The sequence below is a fragment of the Apus apus genome, chromosome 18 (genome assembly GCF_020740795.1).
Source record: "Apus apus isolate bApuApu2 chromosome 18, bApuApu2.pri.cur, whole genome shotgun sequence".
In the NCBI taxonomy this organism is placed as follows: domain Eukaryota; kingdom Metazoa; phylum Chordata; class Aves; order Apodiformes; family Apodidae; genus Apus; species Apus apus.
Window position 1 is genome coordinate 10281147 of NC_067299.1, and position 25356 is coordinate 10306502.

At 45.2% G+C, this 25356-nt stretch overlaps 1 protein-coding gene across 2 annotated transcripts in view; it reads left to right on the top strand.

The window, feature by feature from the left end:
• Positions 1-668: 668 nt before the first annotated feature.
• GALNT17 (polypeptide N-acetylgalactosaminyltransferase 17) overlaps positions 669-25356 on the top strand; it is a 209747-nt gene continuing 185059 nt past the window's right edge. The window contains exon 1 of one of the 2 annotated variants that reach the window (XM_051636190.1): positions 669-992. In XM_051636190.1, coding sequence (XP_051492150.1) covers positions 755-992 — 238 coding nt within the window. In that variant the 5' untranslated portion in view covers positions 669-754. The remainder of the gene's footprint in view (positions 993-25356) is intronic. The other variant, XM_051636189.1, reaches the window with a different exon arrangement.

The following is a 25356-nucleotide window of genomic DNA, read 5'->3' on the forward strand; positions in this document are numbered from 1 at the left end:
GCGGCCCCGCAGCCCTCCCCGCGCGGTGTGTGCGGGGGACGCGCCAGAGCGGGACGCTCGGCTTCAGCTGCGCCTGCACAGCCCCGCAATTCCAAGCCGGAGGGATGAAGCTTCCACCGGGAAAGCCGGGGAGCGAAGTTGGTGAAGGGCCCCACGCACCAACCTGCGGGGCGGTGACACTTCCAGGGTTACTGAGGAGCGAAGGCGAGTGACCCGCGGCCGGTCCCCTCCCGTGACAGCGGGTCCATCCCCAGACGTGCCCCGCCCCGCGCCGGCCTCGGGGCTCCATCCCGGGATTTCCCGGCAGCCGGAGCCGCTGGCTCCTCCGCAGGCGCGGCCGGGGCGCGGGGCGGCTCTTCCCGCAGCCTCCCGCGCTCCGCGGGGTCCCCCCCGCTCCCCGCGCGGCCGGCGGGAGCCCCGCCCCGCACCGCCCCGCACCGCCCCCGGCTCCCGCGCCCCGCCCCGGCGCGGTGCAGGGGCTGCGGGGCACGGCCGGGCCGCGCGGTGCAGCGGCGGCCCCCGCACCCTCCCGCACCCTCCCGCAGGGCTGGCGGGGCCCGGGGCGCGGGCGCCCTGCGCGGGGCATGAAGTTGCGGGGCGGGGCGGGCGGCCCCGCGGTCTCGGCGGCGGGGCTGTAGCTGCGCGGCTCCCGCAGCCCCGCGCTCCCCGCCCTGGGATGTGCGCGCAGCGGCGGGCACCTGCCGGGCCGCTCCCCTAGCCCTGCCGGGGCTGGCGGTGCCCCTCGGGAAGTTTGATGGCTTCTCTGAGGAGAGTCAAAGTGCTGCTGGTGTTAAACTTGATCGCGGTGGCCGGCTTCGTCCTCTTCCTGGCCAAGTGCAGACCCATCGCGGCCAAGAGCGGCGACTCCTTCCATGACATCCACCCCAGGGCAGAAGTGGCCAACTTGACAGCCCGCGGCATCAGCTCCATCCAGGATGCAGTGCTGAAGAGACTCTCCCTCCTGGAAGACATCGTCTACAGGCAGCTCAATGGTAGGAGCGGTTCTGCGCGGGGCGGCGGGGGGTGCGGCGAGGAGGGAGCGGGCACACGACTTGCTTCAAGTTTGCCGGAGAGAACCCGGCTTTGTCCTGTGTTACCGCGCAAACGGAGCCGACAGAGTCTATTTAGCATCTGATCTCCAGGTTCCGTTGGCGTTTGTGCTCGGAGCACCTCGCACGGGAAAGCAGAATCACGCAGCGCTGCCTTTCAGGTTGAAGGTACTGGTCAGGAAATGACAGTGTCATGATTTCTGCATTGAACGAGAAGGGTGTTCAGGGGTGTATTGATTGAGGGAATGGCTTTTACTACTCTGCGGAGTTGGTTTTTCTGCAAAGGAGGTTTTTTTTTTAAATGACTAAAGTATGTTGCATCATTGGAGTGCAGAAGGTCAGAAAGCAAAATGCACTTTCTCTAATAAGTTAAGGAAACGATTCAGTGTTTCCTCTGGCTCAGCACTGACAGCTGCTAATTAAAATCTCAAGTAATGCTTCTCTTTATAGCGTAGTGAAGGGATTTCTATTAAATTCTCACCAGGTTCAGTAGTTCTGAGATGTAGAAAGGGAGTTTTAAAGATGCCATGTAGGATAGAGAAACGTTGTAAAGATCTAAGAAAGCTAGGTGAGGTGACTAATTAAAACACTGCGGAAGCTAATTTAAAAAAAAATTGTTCCTGGTAGATTCACAATCGGGAATGAAATCTCAATCAAGGGTCCCATTTATTGCTTCCCATCTCTGCAGCTTTAACGACTGCAAGTGTTGGTGTTGCAGAATTAGCAGAGTCGATGTTTTTGGCAATGTCAGTGTGATTCCCTCTCTGAGTTTTGAACAGGCAGCTCAGGCAGGGCTGTGCTGAGCTGGGTCTCTGCACTGAACCACAGCTACTGCTGAGGGTCCCTCTGCACTGAGGGTGTGAGGCAGGTGCAGGAATACAAGGAACCTTTCCTGGTGTGTCATAGTTGTCTCAGTGTTTGTGCTTTGGGGAAGGCACTGTACAAAATGAGAAGTGCTCGGCTGAGTAGGGGAGTGTTATTTATGTTGTTCCTTTATGCACTTGGCATGAAAAGCCTGTCCTGCCTGTGAAAGTGCCTGGCACCAGGAGGTGGTGAAGCAGCACTGTTGGGTGATAAAGGTGAAATAGAAGACTAACAGGGAATAAGGTAGAAAGCAGGATGCTCTTTACAATCAAACTGTGAAACTGGCTACTTCTGGATATTGCTAGGCTGGAAGTTTCCAGGAGGATTTAGGCACTTATTTAGAAAAGGGGCAATAGCTGCAGTTCAAGACAGGAGATCTCATACTAGGATTTAGGTATCATGATGCCATCTGCCATTCCTGCAAATACAGGGGGACTGTTGAAATGCTAAGTTATTGCCCTTCTTCTGTGGAGACTGATGTGGGACTCCCTGCTCTGATGTGCTCTGGAGGTTGCCCTGGGATCTAGCTGGTGCTTGGAACAGGAGCCAGAGCATAGGGATGGCTCAGGATGAGCTGTGTCTGGTCTGGAGGCTGCTGTGGGCACTCAGGGTATGTGAATGGTGTAGTACAGGAGCTTGCTTAGTGCTGAAGGGTGTTTGTGCACCTGAAGACCCGGGGAGGCAGAGAGCTAACAGAGATGTTGCCCGTATCACAAACATTTTCTTAGGACAGGCAGAAAGCTGAGCACATAAATGTGACATCTTGTCTGGCCTCTGCTTACCGGGGTGATTTATAGCAACACTGATGAGTCTGGCTGAAAAATAGCCCTGGCATGGCATTATGTAACTTTGGGTCAAGTATATATTTGGAACGTGTCATTTTTAGAAAAGTACGATGTGCTCTGTTCTCCAAGAAATGGTGTGTGTTGTGCTTCAGCAAGATGTGGGTTGAGAGTGAGATGTGGGGGGCCAGGTGAACCCCCATCACGACCCACCAGCACTGAAAAGCAGCAGCTGGGTGTGCTGAGCCAGAGGAAGGGGCTGGGGTGCAGAGGCAGTGGGACTGGCTTGCCAGGTGTTGTCTGTGCCCAACCTGGCATTCATTTGGGGCACCTGAAGAATGCCTCAAGCTGAGATCCTAGTGCCTGCTTCACGTATGCAAATATTAGCTCACTACTTTTTTTTTCTTTTCTTTTTAGGATAGGGAAGTTGCATGCTGGTGAGAAAGTGCCTAGCAAACCCCACCATATGCTCTTAGACAAGCTCCCTGCAAAGCACGTCCACCAGGAGAATTCTTTCTGTTGTGCAAGGTTGTGTTTTAGTTTAAGGCTGTGGTTTAGCATGTAGAAAATATTAAAATGTGGTCTCCTAGAGTGTGGCATGTGGAAAGCCTGCACCTCAGGGAGCACAGGGAAGAGTCTGGCCAAAGAGAGAAGCTAAAACACAGTTTGGGTGCAGTCAGTTATGGATTTTTTTCTGTGTTAGAGGACTTGGCTGGTTTTCAGTGGGAATTGGAGCCATCTTTTAAAAACTGAATCTCTTAAAAAGCTTCATTTTGTAAAGATCAAATGAGCAATCTGATTGTGCCATTACTCTGTTTTTGGTTTTAATCGTGTAGTGTAAAGCATATTGGAAATAACAGCTCTCTCTGGTATGGCAGCCTCGTTTTGTATGTAGGTATTTTTGTTTCTGTAAGTGTTGGCCATGAAAACAAGCTAAACAACACTGCCTCGGGTCTTGTAAAGGAAGCATTTTACACAATCATTCCTTTTGAATGACATGTCTCTGCAGCACCATTCTGGGAATAACACCAGGTCCCCTCTTAGACCTCTTTTTTGCAAGAATATCTGTTCCAAATGTGGCCCAATCTTCATTCTACAATGACCCCTCACTTTCCAGGTGATGAACCTTGCTGGACGTGTAGCACTTTCCAGCCACTGATGGGTGGACTTGCAGTTCCACAAAGTTACATCATGACATTGTGCTTCAGATGGTGGTTGACAGAGTGCCTTGGAGATGCTGGGTGGAACTGGGGAGTCACCCCAGCAGACTGTGGCCTTGCTTAGTTTTCTCTTTGTCATTCATAAAGTATCCATGAGAAGACTTGGATTTGTCCACTTGGTGGTCTTTTGGCCTGAAACTGATTGAGAACTGCACATGCTTTGTTCTTTCTAAAGGTTTATTATTGCTCCTTAGTTCATTACATGGGTCTTGTGGGTTTTACTTTTTGCTTTTCTGTTGCTTTTGCTGGTCATTTATTGGATGGCTCCCACGGTCAGAAAGATGTACCAGGAGGCCCTTTGAAATGGAGTATTTTGTACGTGCACACACTTATCTGAGAATTCAGAGGACTTTTAATTTCTGTAGCCATTTTTATGGATGGAATTTTCTTGTTCAGAGGATGTTCAGAGAAAGCTAATGAAGGCCTGGAAGGAACGTGTGTGCTTTACTCTGGATATTAACTACAACTTGTCTTTTTGATCCAAACCTAATTTTTGGAGTGCTGACATTTACCTAAGCAAAAATGGTGGTCCAGATTATCTCCAACTTTATGGAGAGTCACACAAATTAACATTTGAGTTGGGTCTGTGTTTACAAAGAGAGGATTTCTGTGCTCATGTGACAAACTATTTAGCTAGAGAGAAGCTGGGGTGAATGAAGACTCAGACGAGAGCACTCAGCTGCTGCTGCCACCGTGGGCAGTGCTGGGCAAACTCTGCAATTTACCTAACCCTCTCCCTCCAGAGGAATTTGAGAAATTGTACATTTGTAGGGTCCTGAGACAGCAAAATTTGGCCAACTTTGTAACATGAAAGGGACATGAAGGATGAGTGACATGACTTGAGGAAAAGCTGCAGTTTGCCTCATGAAACAGCAGGCAAAGGTTTTGGTCATCATGGAGCTCCTCTCACCCACTGCATGCTGAGAAGTTCCTTATCTCCCCTCCTACAAGAAGCAGCCTTGGGGGAATTGCCCAGGTAGGTTTTGTCTGGATATGTTATTTTCTTTTTGAACTCATGCCTTACTCTCCTCCACCTCCCTTTGTCCTCGTGCTCTATCCCACCTTGGGTGTGGGAAAGGGAGATGTTTGGAGCAGAGCATCGAGCATTCACCCCCTTCCCAGAAGGAGACAGGATAAGGCTGGGGCAATCCTGCAGCAGGGCATGCCCGAGGCAGGAGAAGCATTGAGAGGTTGGGCATCAGCTGCTGAGGCACTATGGGGCTGGTGGGATGTGCAGGGTCCATAAGCAGGTTTCCTTAACTGTGCAGAGTGCTGGGGATGCTCCAGGTAGGAGGCAACAGCCTGGATCTGATTTTAGGTGTTGGTTTTTGTCCCTGTCCTTCTGAGTCTGATCCTAACAAAAAAGTGGTCAATCCCTGATTGTCAGATGCTCTTTAAGGCAATATATAAGTAGTTCAGTAATTAAATAGTGCTGCTAGTTTGAGAATAAGTAATGCAGCAGGAAGAGTAAATAAACCTTTGGTTTGCATGTGGGGAAGTCTTCATCCATATCTACCATAGCTGAGCACCTTGAACCAAATGTTATCAGATCAATTCTGCTGGTCACTGGTGATCTAAATGAACCTTCCACCCAGCCCCCTCCCAAGTTTGCTGGGGTAAACACCTCCATGTTCAGCAGAGGTCTGGGTCTTGGATTAAAACCTCCAAAGAGCCTGAAGTCTATGAACTCCCTCTTTTGTCTTTTTTGGTTGGTGCACAACAGCAGCTGAATCTGGGACGTGCTCAGCTGCCTGGAAGCCAATGGGCCAGGGATGATGGGGCATCTTTGAGGAGTGTGAAAAAATACAATTTTTTTTTTACTTAAAGCTAAATATTAATAGGACAGAAAACACTGTGGAAGGGCACTGCTGACTCATCCTAAGCTGCTTTTATCAGTTTTATTTTGTAAACTCACAACAGATAATGTGTAAGATCAGGGAGAGTAAAAGCTAAATGCAAATTGTTGCAAATGAGAGGCCACTGAAGCTGGCCAGAAAATGAGTAAACAGAGAGGGTTTTCCCCTTCCCCCTTTCCCCTTCGTGTTAAAGTGCACAGACAGTAAACTGCTGCTTTACCAAATGTTAAAAGTTGAAGAGGAACTTGAAATTCCTTGGTGGTTAAATAAGCCTGTGTTGCTTTTTTTAAGCAAGCTTGCGTCTGTGCTTTTGCACATGGAATTATTTGCACATGCTGAGATATGAACAAGTGCATGCCAGCAGCCTCCCTGCATACAGATTGTGCTCTCCTCTGCTTATCCAATTAGGAAATTAACTTTGTGAGGGTTGCATATGGACACTGAGGCTGAGACTGAAACACAGCCTTTTGCACAGTCTTGCTATCCCCCTTGTGAAGTGGCACTTAATGAATGTAAAACACTTAAGAGATACGTGGATTTGGCTTCCCATAAGGATAAGATAGTGCTTATCTTCTATAACACTTATCACCCTCAAAGTACACTACAAACTTAGCTAACTGCTGAGTATAAAAATTCTATATGTAAATAAGGCAGATTAAAAGCAGTTGTATCAGCCATTTAGCAGTGTGTAATAGTGTTACACCCTCAGACTAGTACTATTAATATTTTAGCAGGTGGGTAATATATTAACTGAAATGTTAAGAAGTTCTCTGATCGAGATAAACAATTAAATGTATATAATTGAGAGCAGGGAAATGCTGGTTTTAGGCAGAAGAGCCCAAGCTTTAATCACATTACTGAAATAAAATAGCTCTTTATATGAGCACAGCCTCACTGGGTGAAATCCTTTGATAGAAGAAATGATGATAGGGAGATAAAGTGATACACTATGAGGATGTGACTACTTTATTAACTGATGATGATAATGCAGGATCTGAGATGCTCTTTCCCTGTCTGCCCCACTGCCATGATGTTTCTGAAGTAGAAACTACCTGTATTCTTTTGTATGGCCTTATATAGCCACTTAATAAAAATTGCAGCTTTAACATTTACTATATACCTAGCAGATGTGGCTGCCTTGTTCCCCATTAGGAATAATGCAGACTATCCAGATTCAATACATGCTTTTAAAAGTTCTCAGCCTCAGTTTGCTAAGTGCAGGAGAGTGGTCTGCACAGGCTTGAGACACCAGGGAGCTGCTCTCTGTGTTTTGTTACCAAGTTCATGGAAATTGAGTCTGATACTGATAAAAGAATAAAGAAAATAAATACTTCCTAGAGAAATAACGGAGTTAAAAGATCAGGCTTCAGATAGTCATTTAGGAGATATCTGAAAGCTTAGACATTAACTGACATTTACTTGACAACCTGGCTGAGCAGGAACCAATAGATAATTTCTGTTTTCGGTACTTGTTTGGCATCATCATCTGAATATTCACTGTCATTGGCAACGAATGACTAATAAGCCACGAACACATTTATCATGCAGAGACAACACAGGACTCATGAGATGCAACAGCAAGGACTAGAAAACAGTGACAGCATTGGTATTTTATTCTTGCATATTAATTCATGTTTGCCTGAATGGAGAAACTGAATCTTATCTCAGTGGTAAAGCTTACAAAGGTATGTTAGATTTATGCTGCCAAATTAGTTAGGCAGCTTTTAGGAATAATTTTCTAAGGATTACAAATAAATAAGTGCTGTAATGATGTGAATTGCAGTATATTTCCAAGCCTCACTCTGCATCAGAGCAGTACTATTGTGTCTCCAGTAAGAGACATTTGGAATTGGATGCAGTTGGCAAAACGTGGGCATCTAGTGACATTTCAGTGCCCGAAGGCAGCCTGCCTGGCTTCAGCTGCCACTCCAGAAGGGCATGACTGGGCCACGGTGGAATGTCACATCTGCTGAGCTCGTGCAGTGCCTTGGATAGCCCGAGGCCCTTTGGATGGCAGCAGGCATTGCTGAGGAACAGAGCCCTGTGCTTTCATTCTTGGAGATCCTCTGCTTTGACCAGGGAGGACAGATGGACAAAGTTGGCTGTAGGCATATGCTGCCAATGTGCTGGGGTTTTAGGGACTCCTCCTGGTCTGCTCTTGGCCACCATCTTCCCTCATTACTTCTCTCCTGGCAGGAGGCACATGCATTTCTCACAAGGAGATGCTGTATGCAACCTGAGAGCACATCTACCTGTTAATAAGGCATAGCAGAAAAGAAAATAGAAATGAGCCTTCTCAGGTAATTAAAAAGGTTTTACTCATTTTGCAATTTATGCCACTAATCTTTGTCTAAAACTGAACAATCTGGTCCAGATGTTACAGCAGGCTGGCAGGCTGCCAGTTCCCAGCTCCCACAGATATGCCTGAATCCTGGGCTAGGTGAGGACATTCTGCTTGTTGAAATACTACAGTTTAAAAAGGGAGACTGTAGTGGGGTAAGATGTCCTTATCGAAGCCTGCAAAGGGCTGTGCAAATAGAATACAAATAGTATTGACCCTACTGTGAGCCAGCAGCAATGATCCAACTTCAGGAATGTATCCTAGTGGTTCAGTATTTTTCCTAAACAGTTCTGGGAGTACTGGCAGCTGTGTTTTCTAGCCCTCCCAATCCCCGTGGTCAGATTTCTTAAAAAAATTGTTGAATGCTTTATACCTTATTGCTGCAAGTGAAGCTGGTTCTGCTTATAAATCTAATAGCTATCGACCACAATCTGACAGTCACTGATGGTTATCTAAAAATAATGCAGTAATGATGCAACAAGAGCCCAACGTAAAACATGACGTGCAAGGAGAGTGCTGCTTGGAGCCTGGCTCTGCTGTCACTGAGCAATTACACACTGTGCTTCTGATGCAGTCTGAGGGCTTTGATGCTTGTGGCAGTGGGGAGATGCAAAGTTTCCTGAAAAAGAAAGGCAATTCCCTAAAATTAGGAGTGAGCTGGATAAAAATCACGGTTTGCCTTTTCCTTTTTGAAAACCTGACGGTGTGTGCTCACGTGTTGTGGAAGGAGTACTTGTTCCTACAAAACTGCCCTCCCTGGGTTTCGCTCCCTGTGATTCATAGAGTGGTGAAGGTTGGAAGGGGCCTACAAGATCACCAGGTTCTAACCCCCCTGCCATGAGCAAGGACACCTCCCACCAGACCAGGCTGCACAAGCCTCATCCAACCTGCCCTTGAACACCTCCAGGGATGGGGCTTCCACAACCTCCCTGGGCAACCCATTCCAGCACCTCACTACCCTCATGGTGAAGAATTTCTTCCTAATATCTAACCTAAATCTACCTTTCTTCAGTTTAAAACCATTACCTCTTGTCTTACAACTTCTGTCTCTGGTGAAATTCCCTCTGATGCCCCCAGCCAGCGATGCTGAAGGCCACCTGCCACCTTACAGCACTGGTTCAGCCTTGGAACAGGAAACACCTACAGCTTCACAGCGTCTGTCCAATGGTAGTAATATGATAGTACTTGGCAAATTGAGTTTTTAAAAATAGGGCTCTCCCTAGGTTGTCCGACCTAGACTGTCGTGTAAGAGCACGACTCTTCCTGCTGCTAAAGAAAATGAAAGATCTCTTAAAGGCCAGGGCTGTGTCATACAAAGTAAACCACCACTATTTACTGTGCAGCTGGAATGCCTTATTGCACATGAATACTTAATTCTAGCACAGTAAAGCCAACTGTGTGATGTGTCAGCATTTGATGCTGAGGAACAAGGGGAATCCTTGGTTCTTCTTCCCTTTAGGACCCTCAGTAACGTGCAAGCAGAAGTACCTCATGTCCCTTGCCATGGTTTGATGGGTGATTGCTCAGCCCTAGCACATCTGGAGGGTCTGGGGGAAGGCAGGAGAGCTGGGCTCTGCTGTGTGCTGCCCCTGGGCCCTTCAGTCTCCCAGACTTTCTTCCCCAGCACCAAATACAAGATTTTCCTTTCTCCCATCTCCTCACTATAGCCAGCAGGATCTTTTTGTGTTTGTGGGGAATGGAAATCCAAATTGCTTTTCTTTGGCGTGTCTAAGTGCTGCTGAGATACAGAAAGCAGAAAACCATTGCAAGAGAAAAATCAACAGTGGATTAGCAGACACCAACTGTGTCAGGGCTGAGTTATTTTGGGTGATTCCTCAAGCTGCAGAGAGCATGAGAGTCAAGCAGGGTCTCTTACCTGATGGCCATCAGAATTTATTTAACCTTCCCTTTAATCTTCATTTGCTTGTGTAGTGTTTTGGGCAGTGTAACAGCCTACTATGGCTGTGCATGTTCTCAGAGCATAAAGTAAAAAGGTTAATTTTAAAAGGAAACATTTCAAACTTCTCTCTGAGTCTTCGCCTACATTACACCTAGAGTTAGATCATGAGAGCACTCATATTTATGCCAAATTGCTGCAAATTCTCCCAAAACAATTGCTTGCTCATACTGTAAAAGACAAAGCAAAGGAGGGAAAAAAGTGGAAAGCCCCTAAATGATATTTTAAAGCTCACTTATATTCTGTTATTGGGTTTAAAATATTTTTTGTTGATATTTTGTGGTTTTTTTGTGTACCACCTTTAGTGAAGAGCACTGGAGCACTGAATACTTTAAATAGGTTGGAACATAAAAGCCCTGTTCTGCGATTTTATTTCAGTTTTTCATATTTTCACTGGCAAGACAAGAATAGCAATAACCATTACACTTGTCTCAACCTGTAGTCAAGGCTGGGGCCGTGTTGTGCTTTCTCCTTTTCTAAGTGTAGGGCAAATTCCACAGTGTGGAATTTCAGTTACTCTTCATGTAATCAGAAGGGACTGGTGTCACCATTCAGGGCACCTGGCATTCAGCAGGAAGGGCTTAGGGCTCAGTTTTTCCTCCAGTGTTATGTGTGATACTGAAGAAGTCACTTAGAATAATATTAGAAAATAAATATGAGTGAGAGATGCAAGATCCCTTATGCATCACTTTGAATGAATGTCTCAAGGACAGAGAGAAGAGGTTTATATGTGGGAAATGGTATGAGAACAAAGAAGAAGTTGCAGGCATGTCTTGATGAATTTGAAGATACTTGGAACTGGAATTAAAGAGGTAGGAAAAGAGAAAGTGAGAAAGGAGGGATGTTTGACTCCTTACCATAACAAACAACTGAAATGTAGCCTTAAGTAAGTGGTTACCACCCACTTAGATGATGACCCTGCCCTGTGCCCCTCTCTGGTTCATGTCCCTTGTATTTGGTGCTATAAACCAGTGAGAAACAAGCCACTTGTCATTTAGTGAGGTAAGTCATGCAACAGAGTGAGGCAGGAGATGGGAGGAGAGTTAGATTTAAAGTTGTGTTAGTTCCCTGTGGTTTTTGGATTTAAAACTCTTGTTGGTTTAAAAGTCTATTATCTTTTGACTAGGTTGAAGGGGAGATGTGTAAGAAAATGAAATAAGAGAGCAGGAAGCATGAGCAAGCAAAGCTGGAGGGAGGGAGAAGTGCAGTAGGGGTGGGAGCAGAGGCAAGGCTGAGGTTTCATCCAGGAGCAGCTTGCTGAGCCAGGTCCTGCAGCCAAAGGGTCTCCCTGGGCTTTGAGGGCTGGGGTGGGAGCAGGCAGCAGCTTCTCTCTGGGAACTTCCTCAGGGTATCTGCCTCCAGAAGCTCCACTTGCCCCTGGGAGTTATGGGGGGCAGCCCCCACATGTAGTTCAAAATTAGGACAGTATCTACAATGCATTAGTTCATTGAGGGACACAGGGTGGGACCCTCGCTGGGGGAAGGTAGGACCAGAGGTCTCAATGTGGAGGAGCAGATACTGGTGGTGGAACAGGTGCTCTTTGGATAAGGCTGTTTCCATTGACCCTGTCCACTGCCCAGAGAGGCTGAGCTGATTTTTAAGCTGTGCAGGTGGAGGTCAGAAACAAAACTGTAATATCTGGATAAATAAATGAATAATTAACCTAATGGGCTAGGGACGGGTGAGCTGTGTTCTCTGATGTGAAAGGGGGATGGCTCAGGAGTGGTGTAGTTTGATCAGTGCTTGTGGTATGAAGGGGCAGTATGACAGCTGGATCATGCAGATGATTTCTGGGCATGCAGACAGATTTCCTGTGCAAACCTGCCCCTGCCAGGAGTGTCTGAAGGTAGTTACTGGCTTTTACAGTGTCTTACATGGAAGGTGTTACTGGGGTCAGGTCATATTGACTTCACTTGTCTTTGGATCAAGCACTGAATCAATAAATGACTTTCTGGGGGAGTTGAATAGCTGTTCTGCACAGACATAAAAGGGGCTAGACAGTAAAATGGGATTTTACACTTTTGTCAGTATTTTCCCAGGAAGTTGCTTAACTTCCAGATACTAATTAATGCTGTGTTCCTCCCCCAGCTTTTCCTCCCTCCTGTTTCCCTCCTCCTGTTTGATCCTGCTGAACAGCATCAGACCTTGCAAATTAGAACTGACTGCCAGGCTGCCATGGGGAAAGAGCCAATGAATGGAAAAGAACAAAACTTTGACATAATATCCAAATTTGAGGCTTCTAGCATAATTTATGCTGAATGTGCAGCTGTTTGGAAAATCCTGGAATTCCCTTGGGTGTCCAGCTCAGACTGTAATTAGCAGAACTGCCGATCCCGAAATACCCAGCTCCAGTTACAATTGCTGGAACTGGCTATCCAAAAAGTAATTCCCTCCAAAGCTGCCCACCCAGGTGTAGGCATCTCTGGTAGCATCTTATTCTGGTGCTACTCAGCCTTTCCCACCATGAGAAGCTGCTTTTATTTGTTTAGAATTTTTCCGATTAGGCTGAAATGGTCAGATATTGTCAAGGTCATGTTTTATCTTTAGTCCCAGCAGCTGGTCCAGATGTTTTTGGGAATGATTGATGAGAAAAACACATACCATTGTTCCCACAGAGGGGAAAAAAGCTGGTACAGGGCAAAAAGAGTGGAGGGACTGAACAGGCAGCTCCAAAAATAATGGGGTTGAGAAACCCCAGGTGCAGAGAAGGGGGGAAATGATGAGGCTGACATGGGAATTGGTGGGGAGAGGGGGGATGGAACGGGATGTCCAGGCAGGGGTTGGGGATCCTGAGGATGTCTGTGTTTCCTACAGGAATGTTTGAATGCAGCACAGTTGCTTGGTGGTTTTGTTACAACTAGTGGAAAAATGTCTTGTCTACAAAAAAGTGAAACTCTCAGCTTGATATTTTATATAAATGAAGGATGACTAAAAAGACAGGTTCCTTCCAGAAACCTCAGTGCCAAATGTGGTTCTTGGGTGGTTTTGCTGGTTTGATGATGAAAGTGTTAGCCTTGTAGAGCATTCAGAAGAGGTGTGGGTTTGAGGCCAGGGCAGGTGTTATTAGCTGTATAAAGCAAAACAATACGGTCGCTGTGGAAAAATTACGGGTTTAGTGCTGAAGGAGATATTTAACCTTTGTTTTTACAACTCCAGAAATGAAGCAGCTTGTTCCTTAATGTGGGCTTAATGCTCCAAGTATATGCTGACTGGATTTTCACATCTGAATGTATGAAATGCGGGGCTATTAAAATCTGTTTTAATGATCTCTTTTCCCATAACTCCTAATATTTGCCATTTACTAATTATGATGTGCCTAAATAGTTCTCATTTGTAGTATGTAGTTTAAATGCTGCACCTGCCCTGATTTCAAGCTAACTGCTGGTGACTTTGCTTTTATGTCTGAGAACTGAGTAGTATCAGTGGTTTTTGTGGGTTGGCATTAAGTGCTGGCCTCGTATTGTTCTTTGTAAGGTTTTTGATCTACAGGTCCCTGGTGGAAGCAGAAATAGAGGGCAGATTTAGGTTAGACATCAGGAGAAAATTCTTCACCAAGAGGATAGGAAGGAACTGGAACAGGTTGCCCAGGGAGGTTGTGGAAGCCCACTCCCTGGAGGTGTTCAAGGGCAGGTTGGATGAGGCTTGTGCAGCCTGGTCTGGTGGGGGGTGTCCCTGCTCCTAGCAGGGAGGGTGGAACCTGATGATCTTGAAGGACCCTTCCAACTTTCATCATTCTGTGATTCTATGATTCTGTGACTTGGCAGAGGAGCAGCAGTTTGGAGAACACAGATTTTCAGTGAGCATTGGTTTGTGGTGTTAACTGAGTTAGTGAGGGCATCATCCAGGGATGGTTGGTGTGGAACCCTTTTTGATTTGGGAGTTCTTGCTGTATTTGTCTTTTTTCCCCCTAAATTCTTAGGATTTGCCAACAAATTTGTAACAGAGGAAGTGTGACTCTTTGAAAAGCAGCAGCCTGGGCAGCAGCTTTGCAGGCTTCCCAAGCAGCTTGTGGGGAAGAACATGGCAGGGTGGTTTTTTTTATGGTCCATTTTGCTGCTCTGAGTGCCAGTGTGATGGGACCACGTGAACAAGTTTAAGGCCTCCCAGATGTCATTGAGGCCATTGACTTTGGAGTCTGATGGACCTCTCTGCAAAACAGAGAGCTGGGAATGCAAGAGAAGGGGTAATCGAAAAGAAGAACTTGCAAAGTGTAAGTTAGGAAGCAGGGACTTGAAGGAAAAAGGGAATATCCAACTCAGAACAATTTAGATGCTCTGCAAGCAGGGAAAGCCTGTTAACTCAGTTGTCTGTCTTCCTTGCATTTCATTTTACTTTGCATTTACCTGTTGGGTTTTTTTTTCTCTCTCTCTTTTTTTTTTTTTTCTTAATCCCATTTCATAATCACCTTCTCTTGAAGCAATTCCTGTGTCTTGACAGCTGCTACTGGCTTCTCCAGCTCGTGCTGCCAAAAATCCCAGTTGATTCTAGGGCCTAAGGCACATTTCTGTCTATTTTCTGTATTTTTTCCTACTATAAAACGATACGTATTAATAACGTTCTGTCTAAATTCAGAAGTCTTCAGGCCTATTGCAATTATGTGTATTTTTTTAAAACTTCAGTCTGTAGCAGGTATGTCCTTGCAGTAAACATGTCCCAGAGCATGTACCAGAGTGTGGGCAGTGCTTCAGGGCTGGGTGCAGTTGACAGTACTCAAGTCTGGAACCAAACCCTTAAAACTCTTAAGGAAGCTTGAATGTAAGCAAAAGCTTTGAATCCGATCTTTTCAGTTCACAATCTGTGAAATAATTCCTTCTGACTTGGAAGCAGAGACTGAGGTGCCAGGAGTATGATGTGCTGCAGGTCCTTCTCGTGCTAAACTGCCAACCAGCAGCAGCTCCTCCTGCACAGACCTTGTGGGATTATATCTTTACTGAGCTTATCACTTGCTTCTTAGCCACAGGCTCCCCTTCTGCTGCCTACAAGGCAGAATGTTGATGCTGTTAGAGGCAGCATCAGACCTACAGCCTCTCTCTCTCTCTTTCTTCCTGAAGTTAAAAAAAACAGATTATATTTTTTCCTTTTTTTGCCTGCTCCTTCCTTTGCATTTCTCACATCTCCATGCTGAGCCTTGGCTTAAAACTTGAAGAGTTGAAACTCAGAAAGTCGAGGGGAAAAGCTGATCTAGGAGTGTTCTGACTGGATCAATGGAGCAAAATAACAGGCTGAAGTTGCACAATTGTGAGTTAGGAGACTCTGCTGAGCATGCTGTGTCAGGGTCTCATGCCACACAATTATCTTCAGAGGTGCATAAGGCAAATGATTTTCCAGTCTTAGGAACTTCCTTTATACTTGAATTTTAAAATACTGACTTATTTTTTTTAATTAAAAAAAACCCAAATTGCTGATAAGAGCACTCAAGTAATAGTGAATTCTTGTGGTTTGCTTTCATGGACTCATTTTTATGGATGTTATCAGATAAAACCTTTCAATATTTGCCTTCTGTGAGGACTGGAATTTCTTTTCATGACTTAAGTTGCATTTTCTGCAGTCTGCATACTCAGTCTTACCAGGTGCCCAGAGCTTCTGAAAAGGAGCTGAGCAGCAGCTGCTGTCCCCTTACTTCCCAGAGGAAAGCTCAGTTCCCAGCTTGGTGGGTTCTGGAGTGTTCCATGATCTAAGCTGAGATCAGGAGTAGCTGCTGGGTTCAGTTGCCATGAGTATTTGCCATGTGTCTGTGTGGGGACAGCTCAAACCACTGGTAGTGTTTGAACCCTGTAGCCTGGCCTGGCAAGGTTGTAAGTTCTGCTGAGGGTGGATTCTTCCTGCATCCCTTCATGGGGCTGGTTTGGGAAAAGCCCAAGGAAGTTGCTGTCATCTTTACAGGTGCACACTGCCTTGTTTCCAGGGATTTCAGTGGGGTCAGGATCAGGCTTGTGTATGTGCTTTGTTATTGGCAGTATGAACTGGAAAGCTGTGTGTTAGGTTAAAGAAGTGAAAAGGTAGGGCCTAAATTTTGGGCTGAAGTTGGTATGAGCTGAGCTTCTCTCACAGTAGTCTCTTGAGCTTTGACAGTCAAATTCAAGACATTTTCTTTCTTCCTTCCCCCCCCCCCTCCATTCGTTTCCTAGGAAAAGGAATTTTGCATTTAATTTGCATGGTGTTATCTGCTGAGGACTTGGAATTGTAGCTATGTACCAAATTCAGAACTAACTCTATGTCAGATACTTTGGAAGCTTTCATTCATTTTTCATGTTTCAGGGTATTTTTTGCTAACTAAATACAGTTTCATATTTATACCCATGACAGGAATAAATCAAATTAGACTGAAATTAGCCTTTGCTCTTACAATGCTTTGCATATTTCTGATATTAAGGAGAGGAGCAAACCTGCTTTGAAGATGAGCTGATTTCCATAGCAAGCAGAGTGACCTACTTAAAGGGAGGGGGAGAGTGAGCAGAGTAGAAAAAGGGCTCTTTATTTATTTATATAATTTGAAAGCGTCTGCGTCAGTGCTCCCCTGGCTGAGCCCTCCCCTGCCACTCCCCTGACAGAGGGTTGAAGAACTGGGAGCTGAAGAAATGTTGCTTGTCCTTCAAGAGTCTCCTTTGTGTTGTAAAGATGTGTGTTGGTGGAGCTGTACAGCTCAGTGTGGGGGTGTTCTGGAGGTGACAAGATTCAGCCAGGGCTTTGGGGAAATGTGAACCACAGCTTAACATTTGTAGCAAATCTACTTCATTGCCTCACCTAATGAGGAGGAACAACGTGCCTTGCTTGCGGGCTCTTGAGGGTCGTTGTGTTCAAGAGCATGGGATGATTGGGAACATCCTCACAGAGAACTGCTGAACGGTGCAGCAGAGCTGGACGTCCCCCAGTAGGGGTGGGTTGGAGCAGCAGATGGGTGGTGAGATGCATTTGTTTCTCTTACACACTCCTTGTCGTGACCAAGGACACACATGGAGTCATGTATGTATGTGCCATCGAAGAAACGCTGGCTGGGTGGGTATATGGTTTGTGGCCTTTCTTCTTTCAGATGGGCTCCCTTAGTAATAATGTATGCCTGATTCAGATCTGGTACCATTTTGGGGAATCTAACTTTGCAAAACATTATCAGGATCTGTCCATAGGGCTGGAGTAAGCAACACACACACGTGCAGTGACAGCTCTTTGCCCTGGCTCTAGTGCGGTCATTTCCTTTGGTGTAAAGTCAGTGTAATGTGCACCCAGATGAGAACATCTGTGGGTCGTATGAGATGTTGAAGTGCATGAATTTATACAGAAAAGGGTGATTTGTGAGTCCCAGTGGTTTTATAACTTGTTTAGAGAACCTATACTCCTTCAGGAGCAGAAGGCTGGCTGTGCCCAGCAGTGCTGGTTTGTGGTCTGCAAGCTGTATTTTTATTTTGTCTTGATTTGTATCATCTGCAAAATGATTTCCATATCCAGGACCTGAGTTGGGTGCAGCTCATGTATTACAAGAAGCTGATGATCTTGAGCTTTCACATGCTTAGCATTTGATAGGTATTCTGCTCGTGCATTTGAAATATTGGTGGTGATAGGCAAAAGAGGTGGGTAACTTGCTGGTCTGAGCTTCCAAGACAGTCTTGTCTGAGCTGATAATCCTAAATTTATGTAGAGATGAAGAGTTGTTAATTTATTCTGAGAAGGTACTAACAAGTTTTCTTTGCTCACCCTGCGTAGTAATAAATATTCTGTAAGAACAGTGTTTGGTTGCCTTGGCCTGAAATCTTTCTTGATTCCATTACCTGAGTGCAATGCGATGAGAACTCCTGCCCTGTGGGTCATTGCATTTCACTGGAGCCATTTGTTGAGTTTGCAAAGCCCACTGGGAACTTGGCAGGACCTGTGAACTGAGTTAAAAAGTAAGAACTGATGAGTAGGTGAGAAAAGACCTTTCACAGCCACCTCAGGGCATTAATGCTCCAGAAACAACTTTACACAATTATTGTCCCCTGTTGCTTTTTTAATAACATTTCTTTTTCTGTAAATCAAAACTCAGCTCCTTTTTAACTTCCATTCTTCACTAAGAATAGCAAATCTGAGAAGTCTTGTGAACTGGTTTGAAAGTTTTATGTAACGTATATAAAGTAGAACTTTACTGACCCACTGCAGAGAAGAGAGTATGTCAAGTCAGGCTGACAAAGTGGTGGGGAGAGCTGCTGCTCCACTGTCTTAAATACCACCTGGTCATGTTGTTCCTCAGCCTTTTGCACCCTGTGCAGGGACTTTGAGTGGCCTCTTGCTCCTTCTCTGGTTCTAGTGAGGGAGAGACTCTTAACTGCATGATATGAAGAAGAATATCTGTAAAGGCACTTGAATCAGACACTTCATTCCAGTAGAAACACTGTGCAAAGAACATTCAGGTTCTTTTGGAAGTGCTAATTCCCCTGCCTGCAACTGAGCTGGGCAAGGTGGCTGAGAAAAATTGGTTGTGGCAGCAATGGGAGATCAGTAACAGTCACACATGTAGTGACCAGCAAGGGCTTGTCACCCTTGCCAGGACTGTGGTTGTGTGAGTGCAACTTGGCCAAGCCAAGGGACCACCTCTGAGGAGCAGAGCTGAGGGGAAGGACCACGGGAGGACTTTCTCTTGTCTTTTAGCAAGTTGTAAACTTGGTACCTGGTAACTTCTTAGGTGTTTCCAACTGGGGAGGAATGAGGAACCATATCTTGCTTTTTTTAAGCATTCAGCATTGCCAAGTTCTATCATGTCCTCTGAGCTCATCTTCCTTCTTTCAAAGGTGAAGAGTCCTACTTTAATTTCTTATATATATATATATATATATATATATATATATATATATAAATAAATATTTGATATACTTTTGGTTTGTATTGCTAAATTTATTATACTCTTCTTTGCTTGTTTTTAACTGGAGATGACTAGAGCTTCTCCCAGTGCTGCAATGGCCAAATTTTTTGGGGATAGCAGTTACATTTAATGTGAGCATTGATAGGATGCACTTCAGATTTGTGTGTGCCAATACTGCAGAGGATAAACAATCCAAGCAGAAATGTAAATTGTAACACCTTTTACAACATATATCTGTCTCATTAAAACAAGTTGTGTGTGTGGTAGGAATTTAAGGATTCCTTTCAGAAGGATTTATTTTAGTATTGTATTTAAAAACTCCCACACTTTAATCAGCTGAACTATGGGAGAGCTAACAAGGCAGGACTTTCCTAGTCATTTTGCCATTTGTTAGAATGGTAAAACAGGTTAAGTTGTTTTAATAAAAATCTTATTTTTACAGAGTACTTAGAGAATTAACTAATTCAGAAATTGTAACTAATTAATTCTTGCTTAGCCCTGCGTGGCCTGTAAGAGAGGGGTGTGAACTAAGGGGTGAGTATTTGATGAAACGTGGCTAGAGCTGCAGGGCTGAATTCAGCCTCGGGTCTGTCCCTCCCCTTAGTGCCTGTGCTGGTGCCTCTGCTGTCGGGCAAACGGGGCTGCTTTGAACCCAAACACTTGACAGCCTGGAGCTGCATGTGTTCTGCTGTGGGTTGTCACCCTGGGCTGCTTCGTTGGCTCTGCCTCAGCCAGGCATGGGCCAGTGGTAGCCCAGGCTGTGGCAGGATTAATGGTTGAGGGTGCAGAGATAACACATGCTGGTCATAGGTTGTAGCTTCAGTCTTCTCTTGAAACTGATCTTAACCTCACAGTGTTATCAGAACTGGCAGGAGAATATCATGGGGAGAGGGGTAGTTCCTGCTGCCCAGGTGCTGCCTGTATCTTCAGAACCAACTCACCCTGGTCGAGTGCACATGAAAGCATCTGCAGTAAAAGATCATTATACCAGCAGTGGCCACACTGCTCCAGGAAAGAGTCCAAAAACTTGCTCACATTCACTGGCATTGACATAAAGGAGAGGTTGTGCAAGGCAGGATATTGCCCAAATAAAAACAGTTACCAACACGAGGTGTTTTATACTCACCAGAAAGCCTGTTGAGAAGGGAGAGGTAAGAAGGGACAACAAGATTCAGCATTAACTCTGGGAAAGGCTGGCCTGAAAAAAGGGCTTGGGGATTGGTACAACCTGGAAGGTACCCAAAAAGGAGATCCAAGAATCAAAGCTGTTTTATTATTTGTTGTTATATATCTGTCTTCAAAAAGCCAGTACAGGAAATATTGGATTTTAGTATTGCACCCTCTTGCCCTTAGCTGAAGGCAGTTTGTTATGGATAATGGTTTCAGATGCTGGCAAACCATTTTCAAGGTCTCTGGGGTCCTAAAGCAGCAGTGACCATCTCTCACGGTGTCCAGAACATTAATCTGAAATGAAAAGTAGCAGGAGTGTGAGGGGACACCATGGGCTGGTTTCATTTCAAAGCTGAAAGCTCAGGCATTGGTGAGATGTCTCCTAGGGATGCCATTTAATCCCTGGTACACAACTGGGTCTCCCCACAATGAATCTCCTCACATCATAACACTTGCTTTGGGTCAGCAGACTCTGCTTCTCACTGTCTTTTAATTTAGTTATTCTTCTCTGTGCTGAGGTTATAAAATACAAGGATTAAGTCTTGTGCTTTGGAACCTAAAGCGCTTCCGTTATCGGTCGCTCCATGTGGATGGCAGTGGACACACAGGGCTGAAGCCTGATGATAAATGCCCCAGAGTTTCTGTCCTCAGTGTTTGGTGGCTGGCAGAGTTCAGCTCCAGGGAGGGAGAGCACAAAAACACTTGAGTAATGATGATGGCAGTGTCCTTTTTCAGACCTGCTTGTCCGTGGCATGGGATAAAGACGTTCCAGTGGGTATGGCAATACAAACAAAAACAGCAGAGCGCTTGGCTCCAGTTGTGAGAGATGGAACAGATGGGCCCTTGTGTGCATGGGCTGCCTTCACTGGCACAGCAGCCAGTGCCTGTTGTAGGAGTAGAGCTCCAATAATTCTAGACCCAGTAAAAGCCCTGGAAAATAATATTTTCTTGAGGAAATTAATTAACAACTTGTTCTTTCTAATAAATGTAGACTTATAACTTGTGCTGTTATGTATGATGGACTTGATGATCTTAAAGGTTTTTTCCAACTCAAATGATTCTATATGGAGCTGCTGCATCCCTGAGCTTTATGATATCTTCTCTTTTGGTCCTTGTGTCAAAGGGCAGTGGAATCACAGTGCTGCTGCCTCTAACTCCAGCCTGCAAGAACAGCCACCCACCATGGTGTGTAGCAGCTTTGTGGAGCCATGGAATGGATGAATACGCACAAAAGGACTTGGAGATCTTATCTTGGTGGGGAAAAAGGATGGATGCAGGCACTTCCAAAGGGTTAGTGAGCAGCTGCTGGGATGTCTCAGGACAGGGATGCTGCATATGAACTAGAGCTGCTCCAGCTGGGACTCCTGGGCAGGGTATGGCATCCCTGCCTCTGGAAGAGAGCAGGGGCTGGCGGTAAGGGCTGCTGTCTCAGTTGAACATCCTGGAACAAATGCAATTTCCCTGCTTAAAAACCCCCACAAAAAACAATTCATGATGATAAATGATGTAGCCAGTTTGGTACAGAAGCAAATGCAGAAAACTATTACAAAAAATCCACACTTAAGGTCTGTCAATTCAGGCTTTTTTTATTTTCAAATATCCCTAGTATATTTTGTCCAGGTATGCTTTGATAATTGCTTTGAATTTCTGTGGTTTTTTTTTTGTCTGGCTGTGACATACCTGAGAGCTTTTGATCTGAACCAAGCCTGTGATAAGCAGCTTCTTTTTGGCAAGAGGTCTCCGTGTTCCTCCCACTGCTTTCTCTTTATGGCTTAATCTCTTTGGCTTTGCCACAGTTTAATTTTATTTTACGGCTTGTAGCATGAGATCCCCAAATCGTTGACGTTCGTTAAGCAAACATCTATTTCTGGGACTGATGTTTTAATTTAATAAAATACTTTCTAACAGGGGTCAGCTACAGCTGTGAATCTGTAATGAGGATTTGCTGTAAGCCCTGGGAATGGCAGTGTTCAGCACCAAGTGTGAGGTGCTTGTTCCAAGCCCGTGCAGATGGGTGGTTTGTCAGAGGGGCTTTGCACGCTCGTGCTCCTCATGGTGCTGCTGGTGTTGGATCAGCTGCTCACATCTGGGCTGTCTGACCCCCTTTTGTGGAATCCTAATAACTGTACAGGACCAGTGTCTCTACAAAGAAAGGGATACTGAATGCTCAGTTTCTGGATCCAGTTGGACACAGTCCCTAAATGGAAAGAGCAAATAAGTATGCAAAGGAGTTGTATTTTAAAAGGTACTAGGAGTTCAACTAAGGGGTGCTTTTTTTGTAGCACACATGAGAAATTTTGCCCTAAAATGTTTCAGAATCATAGAATCCTAGGGGTTGGAAGGGACCTCGAAAGATCATCTAGTCCAACCCCCCTGCCAGAGCAGGGTCACCTAGAGCACATCACACAGGAAGGCGTCCAGGCGGGTCTTGAATGTCTCCAGTGAAGAAGACTCCACAGCCTCTCTGGGCAGCCTGTCCCAGGGCTCTGTCACTCTCACAGTAAAAAAAATTTTTCTGATATTCACCTTAAACCTCCTATGCTCCAATTTGTATCCATTACTCCTTGTCCTATCACTGGTCATCACTGAAAAAAGCTTAACTCCATCTTCTTGACACTCACCCTTTATGTATTTGTAAACATTGATGAGGTCAGAATGTTTAAATGCAGATTACAGCAGATGGAGCACGCAGACATAGGTGTTGCTTTCCTACGTAGCCACCAGGAAGACCTGCAGAAAACTGTGGTTGACTGGAGCTTGGCTCATGAAGGCAGGTCCAGGGCAGAAAGTCAGAGATGCCCAAGAGCACCATGTACCAGCTCGGGATAACTGACCCGTGGCTTAGCATCAAACACTTTCTAATCATTTGTGAGGGTTGGAAGAGCCCCAAGACACAGATTGCTGGTCCAAAACTATGTTTAGGTAGAGTGTATGTAAGCCAGGATGCAGGATTTTTGTTGAGGTCTGTGTCTGGTGAAGTTTAATGAGGGACTTGTTTGTAAGCTAAACAGCACAGGGTTTAGCTGGCTCTGTTCCTTGGCCCTCAGGATACCAGACAGGGTGATCTTGTATAAATTACATAAGATATGTCTATTAATTTGTGTATTCTTTCAGTATGTCCTTTCCCATCTTTACTGATCTTTAGTAAGTCACTGTTTTGGGAAATAAAACAGAGGCATGAAAAATCTACTTGTAATAGGTTTTTAATAAATTCTCCCTTGAGCCCTTAATTTCATTTTTCACTTTAATGTGCTCTGTCCTACTGCCAGTCCCTTGTCTTTGGCTAACATTTAAAAGTGTACTTCCTTTGCCAGACTTTTCCAAATAGATTTGGGATGGAACATTAGGCATCTGATTAAATTTGGTGTTCTTTCTTTCCCCATCCACAAAGAAAATTCTGACTTTTTCCAGAAGACAGAAACAAACTTCTAATGCAACCCAGTGAATTTCTTTTACCACTTCTCTGAAATAATTTAGTAGCTACACTTCAAATATTTTTTAATCACTCTTCATGTCTTCATCTTTTAACTTCCTAGTTCTCTTGCTCTTTCTTTTAATATATAATTTTTTAATACTTTTCCTCTTTTTTCCAGTGACTGTTGGAGTTGTGCTTTAGCACCAGTCTGCAATGGGGCTGTTGACTGCCCATGGGCAGGCTCCTCTCCTCTAAAAATGTGTTGATAGCTTCCAGTGAGAATTATGCTCTACTTCTGGTTGGAGCTTTGCTCCTAAGTAACTTGTTAAGAGCTGTGGGAAACCTCCTGTTGTAACCATTGTCCTCTGACTGCAAGGAGTTGATGCTTTCCTGTGTTTGCCTTGTATTTCTCCATTAAGGACATGCTGTTATCCTGTAGCAAGTGGCATTGCTGTGCAGAGAAATCTGTGCTCAGTATCTCCAGCATTAACCATTATCATGAGAAGAATGGATTTCTCCTCTTCTGTGTATTAAGGACGTGTTGTGACTTTGTGGAATCACTGCAGGAGTAAATGATGTATGAAATGAGAAATCTCTGCTCCGTGTGCGCAGGCACAGCCAGTGCTGCACAACGTTCAGCTCGGGTGCAGCCAGAAAAATCTCTGAAGTATCTAACAAGACTCCTGGTTCTTCCTCTGGTAAAGTAAATTCCCCCAGGTTTGGCTTAATTTTTTTCTTGGTGCACTCACAAGTCTTGATTGATCATTAAGGAAGGGATGTCCATGCCAAACGTGGAGAGCGCGCTCTGTGCACGTGATGAGACTGTTCCCTTGAAGCTGCAGTCAAGGACAGATGCTCGTTAGTGTGGGAGGAAGTTTCTTGTTTCTTCAGAGTCCCTAACCCTTATATATTAAAACCCTTATATAAGACTTCCTTTTGCAGCCGTTGCACCTCCCTCCTTTCCCCAGGCAGCTGGGCTGGATGAGCTGAAGCTGGCGGGCGTTACGTGCAGTTAATGCTCAAGTGAGTCCTGGAAAGTTTTGCAGTTTCCTGATTTTTATTGCCACGTGTGGCTAAAGCCTAAGGCTGAGGTTAAATCTGTGTACTGACACAGTTGTCCCTTCCTCTGGCCCCCATCCTCCTCCCCTCTGTCCCCCAGGAGAGCATGTGCTCCCGTTGCAGGCAGCTCACAGCAGCCTGTGGGCAAGGGGGAGAACCTGACGACTCGTGCTGGTTTGATCACCAGTGTCCAAACTGCATATGGAAAATCACCCCTTGCTGCCAAAGGGCTCATTAAGGCACCACCTCCAGTTCAGTGCTTGCTGGCTTGGACCAACCAGTGTGTAAGATGATGGTGTGTTTCTTAGCTCAGACGCAGTTTCCATCACTACTAGTGCTGCTTTTCAGACTTTTGTTTTATCCACTGCACTTCTCTGTTATCCAAGAGAGGTTATGGGGCTTTGGTGGTGACTTGGCAGCTTCTTCCATCCATGTTCTGTGAGGTGGAAGGGAGATAGTTACTAAAACTAAGGTAATGTGAGGGATTTCAGTTGGGTGAAAAATGCAGAGCACATCTTATGAATACTTCAAAATTTTAAATGTCAGATTTAAGAAATTCCAGAGAAACAAGCCAAGCTCAGGAACAACTGCAGAAGACAAAAAGTGTTCACACCAGAAAAAGGCTGCAAAATGTTTTAGTAGATTTTTCTGTGCTTTGGTGAATGGATCAGCCAAAACACACACTTTTTACACTGCAAAGTGGAAGCAGAAGAGTGTACAACTTCTTGTAAGGTCGGTTCATGGGAGTAAAAATATAGGCCTGCATGTATTTTCTAAAATAACCCGCCTCCCTTTCTGGAAAAGGAGATTCTG